Genomic DNA, 20,418 nt, shown 5'->3' on the forward strand with positions numbered 1-20,418 from the left:
TGATTTGATTGAAAACACGTAAATCCCACGATAAAGGCATTCAATCTCACATCATCACTGACGCACTACCGTCCCATAAACCCAATTCTTAATCCCAAAGCCTACCCCCCCCCCCCCCCCCCCTCCCCCCCTTTTTGTGGTCAGTGTGCCACCCATCGCCATAAATCCCTCTCCTCCGCATCAGTCTCACCCCGCCCCCACTCCATTGTGCATGTGAGTCTCCAGGGATGAATCAGAGTTCAGCCACAACTGGCATCCTTAGGCTATAACCTGTTCTGTTGTGAGGGTTGCACTTGCACGAAATACCTGAACAAGGGTCACAGGAGCATCAAGCAGAACAGTGCAGCCTACTGGTCAGATGTGATTGTCATAGCCAACTCTGCGGTACTGCTGCTGGTAAAGGATATTACTGAGCGTCATCTTATTTTTGGAAGAAGTTCACGTCTGCGTTCCCGGAGAGAAAGCGTTCTTAACCAAACCCTCGAAAACACGGGGCACAACCGGACAAGTGGAAGCCATGAAAACAGTGCCAAAGGATGATATGAAATATAAAGGAAAAGAAAAGAGGAATGAATATTCAGAACATTGATATTTAATCGAAAACTGATCACTTTGATCAGCTTCACGATATTGATTTGGGGACTGAAATCACTGTATTTTTAGTTGCTGTGGAGAACACCTGACAGCTGCGGAATTTAAAAGTTTTTTTGTTTCTTTTTCTCCGCCTATCAAATTTCTTCTGCATTTGAAAATCCAGGCTCCTGCGTACGGGACCCATCTGAATCCTGTCTGAACTGCCTGCAAGCGCACCGCTTATGCAGAAAACTGAAAAGCATGTTGATTGCCACCATACAGGAGCTATTGCATTCCATTACGGTCATGTAAATAAAACCATTAAAAGGATATAACAGAAAAGTGCGCGCTCTCGGCGAAGCGCAGCATCAGCACCAGCAACCGATGCGCGTCCCCGCCCCGGTAGAGGCTGCCCGAGATCCCGGGAAGAGGAGTTGGAGCAGCGCGAGTTAAAGTTGGGCTAAAGGGGGGGTGAGAGGATGCTGCAGAACAATCTACGATCTAATTAACATAGCATATGTGGATAAACGTGTCCTAAGTGAAGGATGACTTGCAAAACACTGAGCATATGCCTCTTGTTTTGGGGGTTTCAACATTGCTCATCACGTAAGTCTTGTGAAACAGCAATTATTCATCTACTGTCGCTTGCTAGAATATGATTAAAATATTTCAGGGTGTATATACATGCATTATCTGCAGACTGTTTAGTGTCGGATCATACGCTGACGAAAAAGTTGCATTCTAACACGCGATAACCTGATGAGTGAAAAATACCACTGGAGGGCAAAATGTAGCCTGAGATGTTGGGATGTTTGAAGGGCAACGCACGCTGCGACGAAACCGGGCATTGTGTTAAACGGACACGATTTCATTTTCACGGCTTGCTTTTGGCTACTAAACATTTCAAAGCACGAAAAGTGTTGAAGCAAACCACGTCGGTCCTGCATAAGGTGCGCACGGCGATCCCCCTTTGCACTGGACTGTCTGCATTGCAGTGCTTTCTCCCAGCCTGCACGCAAGTTTCTGCAGCGTGCGGGCTCAACTCTATTTTATTTTAAAAGCGCAGTGCTGTTCATGTTGATTCAAATATAATAATATACACACACAGTGTATTTTCTTGTTGGCGAAAATCGGTTGAGCTATTTTTAATAGCAGCGTTTGAGAGAGCAGGGCTCAGCGTCCTGACCGGGACCAGCCCACTGCAGTACTTTTTTTTGGGAAACCTAGGTGTCCATGAGCTGCCCAGAAAGCGCTGCATCTCGTTTTTAGCTTGCCGGGAAATCAACATCTGCTATAAGACTGCTGAAGTGCTTCAGTTGTCTTGCAGGTGACAGAATCGGGAATGCGTTTGTGGGGGTATGTTTGGGGCTAAAATTGGGTAAGGCTAAACACCCACCTAGACCCATTCACCAGAGCTTCAATGCATACTGATAAGCGTTATGTGTGATGTCACTGTCAAGATGACCTCAGAGGGTCTTCACTGCTTCTTTAACGCACACTTCCAGATACTGGCTCATTAGTTTAGGTAAGAAAGATGGAGGATGGACTAAGGTTTGACTTCCTGTCACTTTGGAATGTGAAATTCAGAAATTCAGATACTGACTTACTGCTAGTATCTCTATCTATCTATCTATCTATCTATCTATCTATCTATCTATCTATCTATCTATCTATCTATCTATCTATCTATCTATCTATCTATCTATCTATCTGTGTGTGTGTGTGTGTTATTGTTAGGTTATTGAGAACATAAACGGTTCCACATTGTAGTATTCATATATGCCTTTGAGATATCCCCTTATGAGAAATTATAACTTTGCTATACAGGATTTTTTTTATTTTGAAAAAAAGAGAAAGTTTCTCTGAGATGCCACGCTAACTGCAGAAGATGAACAGAGAAACCAGTTAAGCTGAATATGTTTGTCAAGTGCATTAGTTTGCTGATTGCCAATCAATAAGTTGATGTCTCTGTGTTTTATCTACAAAAGTTCTGATGATAGTTTAATGCAGCCCTCTGGTCTGCTGCGGCGACATGCACAGTGGAGCTGTGCCAGAATAAAATGGAGCCTTAGATCTCAGAGCCTCACCCCACTAAGTCATCCTGGGGTGAGGCTGAAACTCGCTCTCTGAAGTGAGAGTGTGTGTGTATGTGTGTGTGAGGAATAAGAAGGTGGAATACATGTGAATAAATCTAAAGCTTATAGTCTGAATAACAAGGAACTAACTGTTTGGTTCATGAGAGGGGAATTTATATCTAAATAAGCTGTAACAGTCATTTAGATTCAACTTTAAGTCTCAGCAGAACTCTGATATTCTGTAGTGTTTGTAGTTTTGGTCCTTGGTAGTCAGGCACCACCCACTGTGATGTCTGCCCAAATATGAATAATTTAGCATAACCGTTCTTGCCATTCTTATGTGCTGCTTTGTTGCAGTATGTTTTGGTATGTTTGGAGATGCCCGCATTCAGTGGATGCCTTCACTCAGACAGGGTTGCTGTGTGAATCGTCAGCAGCCATGCATCACAGAGCAGCGTCAGTCAAAGGAGGTGCCTCTGCATACTGTATGTAACCGGCAAAAACGATGTGTCAGCCCAGACAGGCCTACCCACACTAGCGGCAGAGTGATATTTCAGCATGAGTGGTGCTAGAGCTCTACACAGCTACGCTGTTCTCCACAGCCTCTTAATGATAAATGGAGAAATAGACTACCCCGTGTGGTGCACCGACAGAAGGGGGAGCAAAATCACAAGTAGCAGGGTACACAGGCTTCAGGTACGCTCTAACTGCAGCAGCATGACAACGCCCAATAGGGAAGAGACAGCAGGCAGAGAAGGCAGAAAAGATTATGCGATGATGATGATGATGAGCAAGAGTAATGGGATACAGTGAAAGCACGGAAGATTGGAGGGTTTTTAGAGTTGGGGTGGAGATAAAGAGAGTGGTATCAAAATGAGGGAAAGGAAGTGAGACAGTGAATAGGTCTGGGTGCGGAGTGCGTGACATGCTTTTCATAAAAAGGAGGAGCTGTGTGACCTAGGTTACCTTGATGCAGTCTAAGATGAAGCCGTTAAAGCCAAACACCATTTCATTTACGAGTAACTGAAGAAGTTAAAGAAGTAATTACTCAAGCTGCTAGTAGCAAAGGAGATTTACTTATGTGATTGCATCTCAAAACTTCAAAGTATATGTATTTTTTGTGGTACTGGACATTTGAGGGTGTGGTTCACTTGAAATGGCTTTAGAGCACAGCAGTAAAGTAATGCAGCAGAGATCTGGTATTGATTATCTGCAGAATAGCAGGCATTTTCTGTATCACAAAGAGAGAGAAAGCCATTAGAGAAGAAGCTGAATCAGAAAGTCAAGGTCATATTTCCCTTGCTCAGCACATTTCCTCCCTCTGAATGTGCAGCATGCCCTTGGAGAGATGTGGACAGAACTCATTAAAGTTGTTTAAAATTTCCGACTGTGCTCCACTTGTCCTCATCTAGCTCCATTTGCAGTCAGTATACTAATTCTGCTAACATGCCTTGCCCTTAGCTGCCGGTTACCATGCCTTCTTCTGCATGACCTCCACGAATGTAAAACAATGATTAAAACTCCTGTTTAGTAGTAAACAACTCCAAACATTTAAGAGAGGATTATACTGACACTGGTGGAAGGTCAGATAGGAGCTTCTTCCATTTCAGTAATAGTTATACATAAGCAAGATTAAAACATTTTATTTATTTATTGATGCACCTGCTTTGTTTTTCATTGAACAAATATTATCCCTCCAGGATTTTGGTTTATCTATTTTAAATGTCTTAAGAGTCTCAAGGAGCATATTTTGGCACGTAAAATGAGAAACTGTTTCCTTTACAGCTGGAGGTGAGGGCATCAACCATTTATCCCCAGCCACGACAGAAGCAAGATTAGGTAGAATTATGGTCACTTTTAACAGCCCTCAAGCAGGAGCAAGTCTGAGCAGATGCGTGATGGCCCCATTAGCCTCATAACCACATTTACAATAGCAAAGCAGCATAACAGCTCTCTCTCTCTCTCTCTCTCTCTAAATATTATATATATGTATGTATAATAATAATAATAATACATTTTATTTGAGGGTGCATTTCTGAAACCCAAGGTCACCTTACAAAGAAAAGAAGGATATCAATAAAACAGTAGATTAAAATACATTAAAGTGCAAAAAAGTAAGATGTGTGTTGAGCTGTGACTTAAATAAGGGAAGGGAATCTATATTTCTTATGACAGGAGGAAATGAGTTCCAGAGCCGAGGAGCAGAGCGACCAAAAGCTCTGTTCCCCGTAGCGATAAGACAAGCAGAAGGACCAACAAGATGAATGGCAGATGAAGATTTGAGAGAGCGGGACGTTAGTGGTAATATGGAGCAGATCGCATAGATAAGGATCTGTTTAATTTCTGTTAAGTTTGAGAAAATTGGAGGAGAATCATGATCTCATCTCCATAAGACAGAAGGGATGAATTAGGTTTGGAGGAAATGTAGAGCTGGGTGTCATCAGCATAACAATGAAAATTGATATTATATTGTAAACTTATTATTATTATTATTATTATTATTATTATTATTATTATTATTATTATTATTATTATTATTATTATTATTATTATTATTATTATTATTATTATCATAGTTAACATGTGTTTATTTTAATCTGCAAAAAAACAAACAACAAAATAATACTAAAGGTATTAGTGCTTTGCTTTGAATTTAATTGAATTGATCCGAGTAAATGTGTCTCCCAGTGAATGCAGTAACTGCTAATTAATCTCCAAGTGGAGTTTTCTTATCTAGCTGTGCAGGAGTGCCTGCTGTTGTTATTCATTTCGAATGGTGCATTGTTATAAAAGGCACCTTTTTAAAACACCTTCTGACGTTGGTGTTGTCCCTGTTTTCACTGCAGGAGAATGTGCCGATCCACTCATCTCTGGGCTGTATGCGTCCTCCTTCCTGGCCTCTTCCAGATATAACTTTCTCTACTCTGCCAATTTTGCCAAACTATATGGTAAGTTCTTGTAATGTAGAGCCAGTCCTTAACTTTATGCTAGTTATATTTGAGACCTGATTCACAGCACAAATTCACCGTAGTACTTCCATTCAGATCCACTATCTATAAGCCATAAAGTGAGGGACTCTAGCTTAAGGTGACAATACTTTCAATGGAAATGAAGAGAATATGATATAATTTATTTAAAAAATCCTGCTATTAAAACATAAAATCATGTTTTATTATTTTTTAATTTGATTGAACCTACTTTTAGCAAGGGAAGCTATTTTTTTTTTTTTTAACAAAGTTAACAACTAGCAGGTAAAATAGTGTTTACCAGCTATGATGCAGGTATTTCAAACACAGTTTGATTTGTAGTAGCAGTACATTACATACTGTGTAATCATTCCAGTAAGATTTAAGGTTAGCTCTGTAAGGTCACAGTTGTATTTCCAGTTATTTGATTCTTAACAAATTTGATCAAATCTATCGTTTTTATGCCCTCAGGCAGCAGCGGCTGGTCCCCTTCCTCAAGGGACAGACAGCCATGGTTGCAGATAGACTTGCGCAGGAAGTACCGACTGGTGGCAGTTGCCACTCAGGGGACCTTCAACTCATATGACTGGGTCACCAAATACACTCTGCTCTACGGAGATCGACCAGACTCCTGGACGCCGTACATCATGAAAGGAGGCAACTCTGTAGGTGTCACTGGGCCCTAATGGCCGTGGTGGGATGAAAGCCATAAAAGGGATGAGTCGAGGATTAACTAGTCAAATGTAATCTCTATGGCAGATTTGGGATTCAGTGGGTGTTCCATTATATTCATTGCCACAGGCTGAAAAACAAAGACAGCACAGAATATTATCACTGACAAAGCTAATCTCATCATCAATTCATCATCGCCTCTTAATAAGGCTTTAACACCATAGCGGTGGCTCAATAACTCTCCACTCTTCTCCTGTCTCATCTGTTTGCAGACGCTGCCTGGTAACTGGAATTATTATCAGGTGAAGAGGAATGTCTTCCATTACGCCTTTACTGCTAAACATATTCGTCTGCTGCCTCTGGCATGGAACACAGAGAATGGAGGGAAGATTGGTGTGAGACTGGAGCTGTTTGGCTGCCCTTATGGTAAAAATGACTGAAGGATGCTCTACATGGATTTCCTGATTCTGACTAACATCCAGCAGTTAACCATAGCTCTTAACTATATTTTTAAAACATGGCAAATGTGCTACACTAGTTCCATATTCTTTCATAAGCGACTACTCTCAGTACTCTACAGTTGTTTGAATGCATTACGCAAGCTAAAGTGCCAAACAATTTCAAGGAGCTCAAGGACATGAGCCATGTAGCATACTTGCCACATTACTCTTTTAAACTGAATCAGGTTGAAATTTTGTTGCAGATTCCTATGTGCTACAGTACAATGGAGATGACTCAGTGGTCTACAAGTATCCTGAAAAAAAGTCCCGTACGCTGCAGGACCACATTGCCATAAACTTCAAGACTCTGGAGCAGGATGGCCTTCTTTTGCACAGTGAAGGGATTCAGGGAGACCTCTTTACTGTGGAGCTGAAGAAAGGCCGGCTTTACCTGCACATCAGTCTTGGTACAACCAGCATTAAAAAATTGTTTTACATTTATTGTAACCAGGAACTAAAATCTTTGTAAGAGTAACATCCATCTCAGAGATAACCTGAAACAAAGCCGAAGTGTCACGGTAGGGATCTTGGTATTGCTGGTTAGGTTGTTGAGTTAGGTCTTTCAGTTATTCCAAATATCTTAACATGCGTTGAACATTTTTATTCAGTTCCTTCCATGCTGTGTTTGTTCCTGGTTTTTCAGGAAGCAGCAATGTACACAAAGTTAATGGACGGACATCACTGACCGCTGGCAGCCTTCTTGACAATCTCCACTGGCACTATGTCACAATCAAACGTTATGGTCGACAGGTGAACCTCACGGTGGACAGTCAGACAGTGACAGCAATATGTAATGGAGAATTTACTCATCTGGATCTAGATAAACAGGTACTGTCTGGAATATATTCTCCTTTAACTGCAGAAATATTAGTGAATGTAGGACAATGCGCTGGGTATCTGACTGTCTTAATACCCGATGCTTAGATCTATGTAGGAGGAGTAATAGAGAAAAACATGCCTCACCTCCCTTCCACACCAAATTTCGCGGGCTGTATGGAAAACGTCTTCATCAATGGCATCAATGTCATCGACAAGGCCAAGAGAGAAGATCCCGACATCCATATACCAAGAAGGGTAGGGCTCTATGATAACTCTAATCCATTATATAGCAACATCATTTTGGGTAATCGCCTTTAAAATTTGCAGCTTCACCCAAATTCGTCTGTTTTATGTTCACAGTTTAATCACAAACACTGTCATTCGTTTCAGCGTGGCTAATGTGGTCAATTTTCTCTCTCCATCTAGAAAAAGATGCATTTTACCTGCCGTGACATTTTGCTGAAACCAATGACCTTCGCTGGGCCCAATAACTACCTGCAGGTGCCAGGGTTCTTCAGGAGGCCCCGCATGTTTGTCAAGTTCAAGTTCCGCTCATGGGACTACACAGGGCTCCTGATGTTCACACGTTTTGCTGATGATCTGGGTGCTCTTGAGCTGGGTCTGAGCGAGGGACAGATCAATGTCACTATATTCCAGCCTGGCAAGAAGAAAATTCAGTTTGCTGCTGGTAGGCTTTTCTCAGACACATATTAATGATCAAGAAACAGACCTCACAGCCCATTGCTCGCCAGTGGTGCTAGTTTCAGTCAATATGCAAATTTACTCTTTATAAGGGTGGGGAAACCTGCAGTCAGCTGAGACTGAAGCAGTCACTTGGATGAGTGACGAAACGTTTCTTCCACTGAAAACGTTATGTCCAGATGAACAGAATCAACTTTTTTGGACTTTGTTAAAATAAGATTATTAATGCATCACATCTTGATTGTTTGAAATCCACAGTGGTGGTATACACAGGCAAATCACAAAACAGTATCATTGTCTAAGATCCTATGGACATAAATGCATGGAGGGTCAGCAAAGATCCATAACAGAGACATACCATAAAATTTTAGTTTCTCCACATTTAAATATTTTCTGTCCCTAAACTATAACTGGACAATTCATGGCAACCTTTACCTGACAACTGAAAGAATGGTTAGCATTATGCATGTGATTTTTGTACTAATAATATGTACAAAAACAACTGAACATATCTGTACTGATAACATAATATGACAGCATCACAAAGGGCTTCGTCTTGTCCCACAGGATACAGACTAAACGATGGTTATTGGCATTCAGTTGATTTGGCAGCCAGAGACAACCTGCTAACTCTCACTATTGATGAGGAGGAGGGCTCACCACTAAAGATCACCAACCCTTTCACTATTCGGACAGGCGACCGCTACTTTTTTGGAGGTGAGTCGATTTCTCAGATAAAATTAGATCAAATAGATCAAATTTGTGCTCATCATAATCTTACAAAATTTGCTTTCCTCCGTTTAGGTTGTCCGAAAACTAATAACACAGTCAGGAAATGTGAAACCAAGCTGAATCGCTTCCATGGCTGCATGCAGCATATCTTCATAGACAACGAACAGCTCGATATTGACATTATTCTGATGCGACAGTGGGGAAGATATGCCGAGCTGCTGTTGGGCACCTGTGGGATCACTGACAGGTGACACACACTATTAGTCATTCAGGAAACCTGACTGATTCCGTTTAATTAAAAAGATACTAATACAGCACTGCAATAATGAGTTATTAGTGTATGTCATACTTTATCATTTATCATATTTATTAATAACCCATTTGTAATGTTTGTGGACTACTTGGCCCCACATTGCTGTCAGACATAATTGGTTTGGTGTGTCTGGTTTTTAAAAATAACTTGACCTCATAAACTCTGTCAAAAGGAACTTGGCAGGAGAAAAATATCACAAAAAGGAGAATAGGATGGTGAAAAAAAACCCCACTGGTTATTTATGTAAGTCGCTCACTTTTGCAATAACCAAAAACTTAGTATAATAATCTATTTTGTATGCAGATGTACTCCAAATCCATGCGAGCACGAAGGTAGATGCATCCAGTCTTGGGATGACTTCATCTGCCTGTGTGAGAATACAGGCTATAAAGGAGAAGTGTGTCACATGTGTAAGTGCTAGCTGATAATTGTAAAACGCCAACACTTTCTTAAATAAATAACACCTTGCTTGTGTTATTTATACTCCTTATTATAATAAATTGCTCCATTATTTCTCCCAAACAGCGGTTTATAAAGAATCATGTGAGGCCTACAGACTCAGTGGCAAGTATTGGTCTGGAAACTACACCATCGATCCCGATCTCAGTGGGCCATTGAAACCATTTGAAGTGTACTGCAAAATGAAATGTAAGTAGTCATTGTTGCTAATAACGCATGGCTGCAGCCGCACTGTGTTCAGTGTTTGATGTTTTATCTGTAGGTTGCGAAAAGAGGGAGAAAAAAAAGTCATGCTATTATGTGAGGGTAATGAGAAATGTGCACTGAAGTTTCAAGGGAAATTAAAAAAAGGATTTATATATATCAAGAGAGATCCAGCTGTTGCTGCCTTTACATCTGTCTTGCAAAACGTTTCATCCTCTGCTTCCTCCATATTATTATAGAGGAAGATATTATTATATAGTAAATTTCTTTTTAGTGTTTCATCATGTTCCTTACTTTCCCCCCATTGTTCTCTTTGATCCTTTTCTGATTTGACTTACATCTATCAAACCTTTTTGCAGCATATAAAGCTTGGACAGTGATATTGAGTGATCGAGTGGAAGGTACTAAGGTGATTGGGAGTTCAATCCACAAGCCATATATAGGAGATGTCAACTACTGGAATGCCACCTGGGATGAAGTCACTGCTCTTGCAAACACCTCCATGTACTGTGAACAGTGGATAGACTACTCGTGCTATAAGTCTCGTATCCTCAATACCCCCAGTAAGTAGGATGAGACAGATTTTAATAGCGTGCACGTGCAGATGATCAATAAGCAAGAAAATATTGAAAATTAATTCATGTTTCAAACACAGATTCAATTTCTCTTTCAAAATAGATGGAAGGCCTTTCACTTACTGGATTGGTCGCAACAATCAGAGCCATTATTATTGGGGTGGGACATTCAGAGAAGTCCAAAAATGCGGCTGTGCTGTCAATCAAACCTGCGTCGACCCCAAGTTTCAGTGCAACTGCGACGCTGACTATAGACAATGGTGAGAGAAGAACACACTGAACGTGTTTACCTTGTGACTTTGACATTGATTGTTTTCTTTGTGGCTTTTCAGGTACTCGGACAAAGGCTACTTGGACTTTAGAGACCATCTGCCTGTGAGGAGGGTGGTGGTCGGGGACACCAATAGGACCGGCTCAGAAGCACATTTCACAGTTGGGCCACTCCGCTGCCATGGCGACAGTGAGATTAAATATTATGGCTTTCGCTAACACATATGCTCATCTCTAGTGTATCAAGGGGCTCTGAGTTGTTTTTCTCCAAATTTATTTCAATGTTTTCCACAGGAAACATCTGGAACACCATAGCCTTCACAAAGCCCACTTACATAACATTCCCCACCTTCAGGCCTGAAACAACTGTTGACATCTCTTTCCACTTCAAAACCTATCGTGACCATTGTGTCTTCCTGGAGAACTCTGATGATCATCTTAGAAACTTTATAAGAATAGAGCTCAATAGTGAGTGGGTTCATCTGTTAGAAGGCAATTCTCAAGTTGTACATTTTGTAAAAAGTATTTTGCTAATTGTATCTTTTCTTTTCCTCCAGCCACCCAGGATCTTGCTTTTGTATTTATGGTTGGCGATGGCATCCTTAATGCGACCCTACACTCTCCTATGCCACTTAATGACAACGAGTGGCATTTCGTTCAGGCCGAGCTTAACGTGAAGTTGGCTCGGATTAAGGTAGATTATCAGCCATGGGCAGTCAAACGCTTCCCACCTCAGACTTTTATCACCATGAAGTTCACACATCCTCTCATTGTAGGTAGGTTTCCTGAGGTGTACTTGGAAATTTCAAAATATAAAAACGACACAAATTAAATCAATTTAATGTGTCCTCTAGCCACTGATACAAGTATTCTTTGTCACAGGTTCAGCCAACCGTACCTTGAGACCTTTCTTGGGCTGCCTTCGAGGGTTGCGGATGAATGGCGTGCCTCTCGATTTAGAGGGGAAAGTAAACGAAGAACAGGGCATAAGGAGGAACTGCACTGGACAGTGTCTTAATGCTACCATACCATGTCGAAACAGCGGGCAGTGTATCGAGGGATACGCTTCCTATACTTGTGACTGTAACAATACAGCCTTTGATGGTTTCTACTGCCATAAAGGTAAGTTATGTTCAGCACAACAAAAAGTAAATGTAATAAAATGCAGACTGAAATCTAATAATTATCTTTCTAAGATATTGGAGCTTATTTTGAGATTGGCTCATGGATGAAGTACAACATACGAAAGAAGCCAGTATCAGATGAAGCAGCGTGGGCCAACTGGATTGACCCGCACTACGACAATTTCAGTCTTGGCTACAACGATACAGCAGATGACATAGAGTTCAGTTTTAGCACTGTTCACACACCAGCCGTGTTGCTCTACATAAGCTCCTTCGTCCAGGACTACATCGCTGTCGTCCTCAAGACTGATGGTATGGAAAACTAAGAAACAATATTTGTTGAGAATGGGAAAGCCGTAATTTTGCACATAATCTCATTTTTAGGAGAGCGTAGTGATTTTATTCAGTACTGTATGCTATTGATTTACTCTCTTGCCTCTCCCCTCAGGTAGTGTAGATCTGAGGTATAAGCTGGGAGTCATAACGCACAAGTACCAGCTGACTCACAGAAACCTGGCAGATGGATTCCCTCACTATGTGAACATAACCAGACACAACAGAACCATCAAAACCCAGGTTCAAGCTGCCATTGCTCCCACTGTGTACAATGTGATCTGTGGTTTCGATTACCTTCTGTGAAATCATTTATTATGTCTCGTAATTCTGAACACTACTTAAGGATAGCCAACTAACTGAACTTCCCCAAGAGAAGCAGAATTTTCCTACAAATTATAAGAACAGTGATCTACACAAATGTTCAAGTAATAGTTTTACATTTGGGGATTAGATTTGTTGTTAGGTAAAAAGGCTGGAATCTTTACCTTTGATAAAAGCCAGGTTGGTAGCCTCACATTTATTACTTTCATATGTCACGTCTTAAAAATAGTGCTTTTTATTTGGAAGTGCTTTATCTGTAGCTGGTTAACTGTTTATAATCATTGATGCTGGACGTACTATAGGCATGCAGTGGTGTCTTTTTATCCTGCAATGTCCCCTTGAGGTGTAAAAACAAATATTTCTCTATCCATAGGTGGATTACATGGAGCCTATTGTGGAAAAGATAACCTTGGTGGAAGATGCCAGGTTTGACTCTCCAAAGTCCATGTTCCTGGGCAGAGTGATGGGTATACGGCTTATTAACGATCTGTTATTAATAACATCTTGCTGCAAGGATTTTTTAAAATTATTTTTTGTTTAATCAGATCCTGATCTCATGTTTAATTGCTGTATCGTTTCCTTCAGAGGTTGGTGACATTGACTACGAAATCCAGAGGCACAATGCTCCAGGCTTCATAGGCTGCATATCTGGGGTCAGATATAATGTCTATGCACCTCTGAAGACCCTGTTCCGTCCAAACGAAACAGATCCTCCAGTACAGACTCACGGCTATGTCTCTGAGTCTATTTGTGGTGCCTTCCCCCCTGTCCTCGGTTATGTACCATGGGAGGCCGACCCCTGGTTTACTGGAATAGGTAGAAGTTTATTTTTCATAGTGTAACTCTCATAAAATAAAGGCATTATTGTTTTCTATTCATTTCCTGAACTGTGCATCTCTCTCTCTCTTACAGAGTATATTTATATCCATGATGACCTAGGTCTATTTTGGATAACAGGTAAGAATCATTTTTATCTTGAAGTAGTACAAAATGTGTAATGTGACATTAATTTAATCTAAAGCACCACTCATCTCCTTCATTTCTGTTTTACTCTTTTCCTCGTGCTCCAGATGGCACAAACAGTGTTTCAAATTCTCTCTTAGTTTTTCCTAAAATCCTCTAATCCAAAATTAGAGCAGAGTTGTCAGAGTCTGACAGGAGCCTTTCAGTGGTTGATTCTTTCTGAAGGCAGAATTTTATTATATGTGGAAAAACAAAACATAGAACATAATTACAGTAAAGTAAATAACTATTTTTCAAGCATTTCAGTTCATACCAAATGATAGTGTTGTCTATATTTCATTGCATTCAGGTATTGCGCATATATATATATATATATATATATATATATATATATATATATTATTAATAGCCATGAGTGTTGGACCGTACTTGCAACACAGAGATATAAGCTGTCATAACAATAACAATGCCAACTGACTTGCTTTCAATATGCATTTATAGAAGGTATTTGTTATATAATAACGTATTATATAACATATTATAATGAGAACATAGACGTGGAGGACATGCACTGAGAGCAGATGAGCAGCCTGCAGCATAGTATCACAGATGAAAAAAGAAAATTAGAGCAGGTCCCCCTGATGAGCAGGAGAGGCTGGAGTCTCAGGATTAAACTGCCGCACAGAGACTCCCTGCTCCATCCCTGTCTGAGACCTTTACCGGATCAGCTATATTTAGTCTGCATGGCCCCAGCTTACTGTTCATCATTGATAGATGCTTTAGCTTAATAAATCATTTTGCTTCTGAGATATTATGCTAATACTGGACATCAGCGTGTCATTAAAGATTAATGCAACATTCGGCTATGCTGACAAAGGTCCCTCCCAGATATCAGACATCTTCTCTGTCTGATATATTGTCATAGATATAATGGTTATGACTCAGAAATTACACCTCCTGTTTTAATATTACCAATGAAATAAAATGCTAATCTCTACTGGCAGAAAAAGCGTTCACAGAGATAATAAGACCCGAATGCTCGAGCTCTACAGTGAATGATCCAGTGGCTCTGTTATGCTCTGGGGGATATTTAGTCAGCCTGATTTAGATTCCCCTTTTACTCTTTGAGGGAATAGTCACTGCAATCAGAACGACATACATCTTATGGAAGGATGGTCTTCCTCATTTTAGATTGAGGTAAACGTACAATGAAGTTTTAGTGAAAGGATTCAACACCATTTTAGGACACTTTATGTTGATTTTCCTTCTATTTTCTACCCTTCTATATCTTTCCAAGAGACATAGAAATACTGTAGAACATCAGAAGTTATCTCTTTTTATACTTCACAGACCATTCTCTGTAACCATTTGCTGTGTTTATGAACCTAAGGCGCTGAGAACATTTTATTGGCAGAAAGGCTGGCAAACACTGTTGATGTTTTGCCATTTCATTACACAGCGAACAGTCTGAGCGACAACAAACCTCCACACACCTACAGGCAATTTAATGCCATGATAGCACTCATTGAATTGTCAAATATTAAATGTGGCTGGTCTAAAAGCTCATGTACAGCTGGTCTCTGAATACTTACAAGCACTCTCTTTTAAGATGAAAAACCATGTTTGTAATATGGTCTTTCATCTTGAAGTTATAGTTGATGTCATTTCAATCTGATGCAAAAACTCATTTATGTCTTTGCTACAGCTGGATTACAGAAAGTCCATATTCATTTAGCAAATTCTAAATGCAGCTGTTTGGGAACTAAGGACAGAGTGCTTATCAGGTCACTCCAATCTTCAGAAAATTCCTCTAGCTATCTGAAAATTTCCTCTGGCTTACTAAGACCTTGCTTCAGAGAGTGCACTATTTCAGATCACATTTTAAATGTATCAAATCCAACAGAGGATTACTGAGGAGGATGTGAGGACATGTATGGAGAGGAAGAAGAGTGGAAGACGGTTATTCAGATGACAGAAGTGTGTGGGGATGAAGTCAGGAGTGACAGAGAAGTGTTGAGGGTGTTGCAGGACATGCATGAGGACAGTGGGACAGTGGTGAGGTGTGCGGTAGGAGTGACAGATGGGTTCAAGTTGGGGGTGGGATTAGCTCAGGGATCAGCGCTGAGCCCCTTGTTGTTTACAATAGTGATGGACAGGCTGACAGATGAGGTCAAGCAGGAGCCTCTATGAATGTTTGTAGACGATGCTGTGATTTGTATTTAAGAGTAGGGAGCAGGCCTAAAAGAGTCTATAGAGATGGAGGTATGCACTGCAGAGAAATGAAAGTCAGCAGAGGCAAGAATGAGAATGAGAGGAAGGCAAGAGAGGTGAAGAAGAGCGTGCAGGCCAGGTGGAGTGGGTAGAGGCAAGTCAGGTGAGATTTGTGACAAGAGTGAAAAGGAAGGTTTGTAAGATGATAGTGCAATCTGCTATCATGTATAGTGCAGCAATAACAAAAAGACAGGAGGGACAGGTCAATTTGGAGATAAAAGTGAGAAAGGCAAGGCTGAGATCATTTGGACATGTGCAGAAGAGTGTGTATGCTGGACAAAGTATGTTAAATATGGAGCTGTCAGGTAGGAAGAAAAAAAAGAAGACCACAGAAAAAGACTTTTGAATGTAGAAAAGGAAGAAATGCAGAGAGTTATACTGGGAGAAGATGCTGGTGATAAGATGGAGGCAAATGTGTCCCCTAAAAGGAACAGGCGAAAAAAGAGGAAGAAGAGCTCAAACCCAGCAAAGAATGTCTCGAAAGGCAGGTGTAATTCCAGTGAGAGTGCATTCAGTATTTATAAATCAAAATCATTTACCAGGTTATTTAATATTCCAAACCTCTAACTGGGCTTGCTGTTAACCTTTTAAAATAAAATCAACATAGTATTTGTATAGTTATTAATTCAATTCAGTTCAACTCAAATTGATTCAATTCAATTTATACAGCACAAAATCACAACAACAGTTGCCTCAAGGCAGTTTATATTGTAAAGTAAAACCCCCCAAATGATACAAACAGAACAGAGAAAACCCAACAATCAGATAACCCCCTATATTTTTGTCTTTCTGTATGTTTCGATGACCTTTCACAGTAAATCACACTAACTAATTAAATCACTAGTGTGAGCAGTGATTTCTTATTCAGAGAGACCAAAAAACCACACATGCGCAGAATGTAATCATCACACTTAAGATGTTACAGAATTAGATCACAGACTTCTGGCACAGCAGAAAGAAAGTGTGTTATGCCATCATAGGCGACATGAGACCTAAATTAATTTATTCCAACAGTTTGTCTTGTTAAGATAAGAATTTGTGACAAGCAACACTTGCTTGTCATCAGTATTTCTTGGAGCAGCTTTTTCTTCCTGGTCTTGTGGATAACGTCTGACTCCTATTCTTGTCCTTCAGTTATTGTGATCCTGGCGCTGCTGCTGCTCTTTGGAGGCCTGTACAGCATCTATGTGTATGCCTATCAGCAGAAGGGCAGTTACCATACCAATGAACCTAAAAACCTGGAGTCCCCCAGTAGCTCCAGACCCCTCACCGAGACTCTGAGGAGAGAAAAAAAGAACCTCCCAGAAATTGAAGAGGAGTTCAGGAGCGACTAGCATCAGAGAACCTCTTGGACAGTGGTTGGGGTTTTGAGTGGGGGTTGGAGTGTGGGAATTAGCATCTACAAAACCACAGATACCTATATTAAGTTTTCTATTCTTTTTGTTTCCTGATTTTTTTTTATTTACATTTTGGTTTCTGTTCCTTTGCCCAGTTGATTTGGATATGATGCCTGGTGCTCTACATAGTATGTATTTTGGTAAGTCTAGTTTTGCTGGGTTCAAAGTTCAAATCAAGCCCCGTGTTGCATGAGTAGCCAACAAGTCTCACACTGTATTGCAGGGTGAAATACTGAAGTGCCTCATCTGAGCAAGCTTGATCTAAAGTACCCATAATAGCTTATTCAGATTGGGATTAGTTTAGACACTGTGGGAAAGGATGTTTAATTAGATCATCAGATCAGATTTAAGTCTTTAGGCTTTAATTGAGTGATTTCTTTTCTGAGCCATTTTTAAGACAGATGAAAACTACCAATAACCTATTGTATAGATTTATGCCATCTAAAATATACCTTTTGCTGACAATCTCTTCTGGAACCACTATCGACACCATAGTGCATAATCCATTTCGATTTTAAACAGTAAGAGCATCTGAAGTGGGGAACTAAAACAGTGCAAGGAAAATCAACACACAAAACTAGTGTTCATGGATACAAAAAAAGAAGCATCAACCGAAAAGGAATACACTGATAAGCATGGAGCTTTGTGATGATGAGCTTTGAGATGATACGTATAGATTCTACAATGTACATATGCTTGTGTTTGTTGTATTGAAGCCTATAACATTGCATTACATATACAGTGTCAGTAGAAAGCAGCTTTGCCGATTACAGTATGCTCAGATTCAAAACACATTCTCAACCATGGGGGCTTTGGACATGAGAATGTGATGATCTGAAGATACAGTACCTCTGGTTGTAGGAGCTAACAGACTGTTGGTGTACTGCAGAATGAAAACAAAAAAAGTTCAAGTGATGAAGCTTGCCAGGGACGGAGTGAACTAGATCTTATTTCTTCTGTCTTACTTCTGGTTGCATATTATGATCAATCTGCCAATAGGTTGGTGCTACAGACATTTGAGTCTCTAACGTCTCAAGAGTGTCAGAACAAAAAGAGTATACAGTAAGTCCTTCCACGATCCTTTCTTTTTCAGTGAAAACAAATTTCAGGGAAAAGCTGCTATGGCCATATGGGAAGCATACATAGAAACACACATGCACATACACACACACACACACACACACACCATAACATATGTACAGAGGACCACAACAATGTAAATGCTAATCTTTTTCTTTTAGCTCATAATGCTAAAATATTTTTCATGATATTGTAGTGCAGTAGCTGACCACAAAGTCATCACTGCTGCCGCTGCTCGTTTAGCTGCTTTCAGTGAAAAAGTGGAAAATTCTACAGTCACATGAAATTTTCATCTCTGGCAAGATGAAATATCATTTGATCTGTGGTGCAACCAAAGCGTAGGGCTATCATCACTCACTGCAGCTCCTTGTGTACACTAAAGCACTATCGTGTATGTGGAAAACAATGAAAAAAGTAACACATTTGCAACATATCAGCTATGCATATGTAGAGCATGAGCGCACTTTGCAGTAACATGCAATAATATTCGCTTCTTCCAGCCACCAATAATGTTAATGCCTCAGTTTATTTTGCTAATGCACAATAGCAAGTAGGATGCAATGAGTGTATACGTAACTATATGAATAATGTGTCAAGTGACTTGTTTTTAAAATTCCTTCAGTTTGTACAAGAAAAGCTACAGTCAAATGGAATGGTTTGAATGTATATCCTCAGACTGCGTAATGTATGAGCAGACACTACACTGAAGACCTGCTCTGTTTTTATTGTAGGCTGCTTAGTACTGAAAGTAAAACTATTCATTGTAGCTTTTTAGAATGCTCAGGATAAAGAAAGTACAGTACTTGTTCTCTGTAGCACTAATACACCTCCAAAACTCAACATTGTTGGTTTTTCTTCCGTTACAGATGGACAGGACTGTGCGAAATTGTACAGTGAAAGAATGTACAGTAGATGTAAAAACTGCAATTACTGTAAAGGCACGACTTGCTAATAATGTATGAACATGTACAGATTTGGCCAAAACTGGCAAATACAGGCTCTATTTTTCAGAATGTACTTTAATAACACGAATGAGAGTGAAAAGTGAGCAAACAGAGTGAAATTGATGGTTTGTGACCGATCGAAGAATGATTTTATGTTTTTGTTATTTGGACAATCGCCACATTAACAAACTTGGGTCAAATGTGCTTTGTTGCCTTTTAGCAAAGAGTCGACTTCTTTATCATATAAATGTATATATCTCACTGTATTCATTGGTAAATGGACTGTAAGCATTCAGCATTAGCAGTGTCACATTATTGCACCTCACTAATTAATTCATATGTGGTCCCTGGAGCGTGTGTTTGTGTGGTCTGATGTTTTAATGTTTGTGTATTTACATTTTTCCCACCAAGATACAACCTGATCTTAAAATAATGACAAACGTGCACTCATGCCAACTATTCAGCTCACTTATTGTAGTGCACCAACAGTAGTACAGGGAGACAGTGTTTAGTATGGCTCCTATCCGCACAGGCATCACATGACCTTATCCTGAAGGGACCATCCTGCAGCCTCGTAATGGAGGAAAAGAAATAGGTAGGTTAAACGTCCAGTAGAGGGAGTCAGCCAGCTGGATGTTATCTAAGACAGGGTATGTGCTGACGATTTAAAATGTCAAACTTTCCGAGCATTGTTTAATGAGTTGAAGCTCAGATTAATGCCAGGATTTACAGGATTATAAAAAAGCAGATTTAAAGGGGCTTAAATTAGGCTCATAAAGGAATTGTGATTTGTGTGTATTGTGTTCTGTTAGCACTTAGAGATTTTAGTGTCTATAAAGGCCTTAAAAATCTGCAGACACCCTGTGAACAGTGATATGATGTCTGAAATCATGTGAAGAGTAGGCAGGTTAGATTTCTCTGCAACATCAAACTAAATCCTTCTGGAACAAATTCTAGAAATGAAGATTACAGTTATGTTTTGATCACCTTGAAGTGTAGATTATTTTTTCTGTTCTCTCTGCTCGAGGTTGTTTTGTAATAGTTTCACTGTAAATGACCATAACTGTGTAAATCAAGGCAAAGCCAAACTGTCATCTCAATAAATGAAGCTTGAAGGAAATC

The 20,418-nt window shown here is 40.1% G+C and overlaps 1 protein-coding gene across 1 annotated transcript; it reads left to right on the forward strand.

Moving 5' to 3' along the window:
* Positions 1-268: 268 nt before the first annotated feature.
* On the forward strand, positions 269-20,416 carry cntnap1 (contactin associated protein 1). Its single transcript, XM_006798219.3, has 24 exons — positions 269-1,179; positions 5,495-5,596; positions 6,086-6,279; positions 6,559-6,712; positions 6,990-7,193; positions 7,430-7,614; positions 7,711-7,860; positions 8,032-8,293; positions 8,875-9,024; positions 9,112-9,286; positions 9,656-9,762; positions 9,878-10,000; positions 10,375-10,578; positions 10,694-10,850; positions 10,923-11,050; positions 11,155-11,328; positions 11,418-11,636; positions 11,743-11,982; positions 12,057-12,296; positions 12,433-12,560; positions 13,015-13,108; positions 13,227-13,457; positions 13,554-13,598; positions 17,010-20,416. The coding sequence occupies exons 1-24, from the start codon at positions 1,119-1,121 to the stop codon at positions 17,207-17,209; spliced, it is 3,927 nt and encodes a 1,308-aa protein (XP_006798282.1). The 5' UTR covers positions 269-1,118; the 3' UTR covers positions 17,210-20,416.
* The last annotated feature ends 2 nt before the right edge of the window (positions 20,417-20,418 follow it).

This window comes from Neolamprologus brichardi, chromosome 4 (genome assembly GCF_056152115.1).
Source record: "Neolamprologus brichardi isolate AB-2024 chromosome 4, ASM5615211v1, whole genome shotgun sequence".
Classification (NCBI taxonomy): Eukaryota; Metazoa; Chordata; class Actinopteri; order Cichliformes; family Cichlidae; genus Neolamprologus; species Neolamprologus brichardi.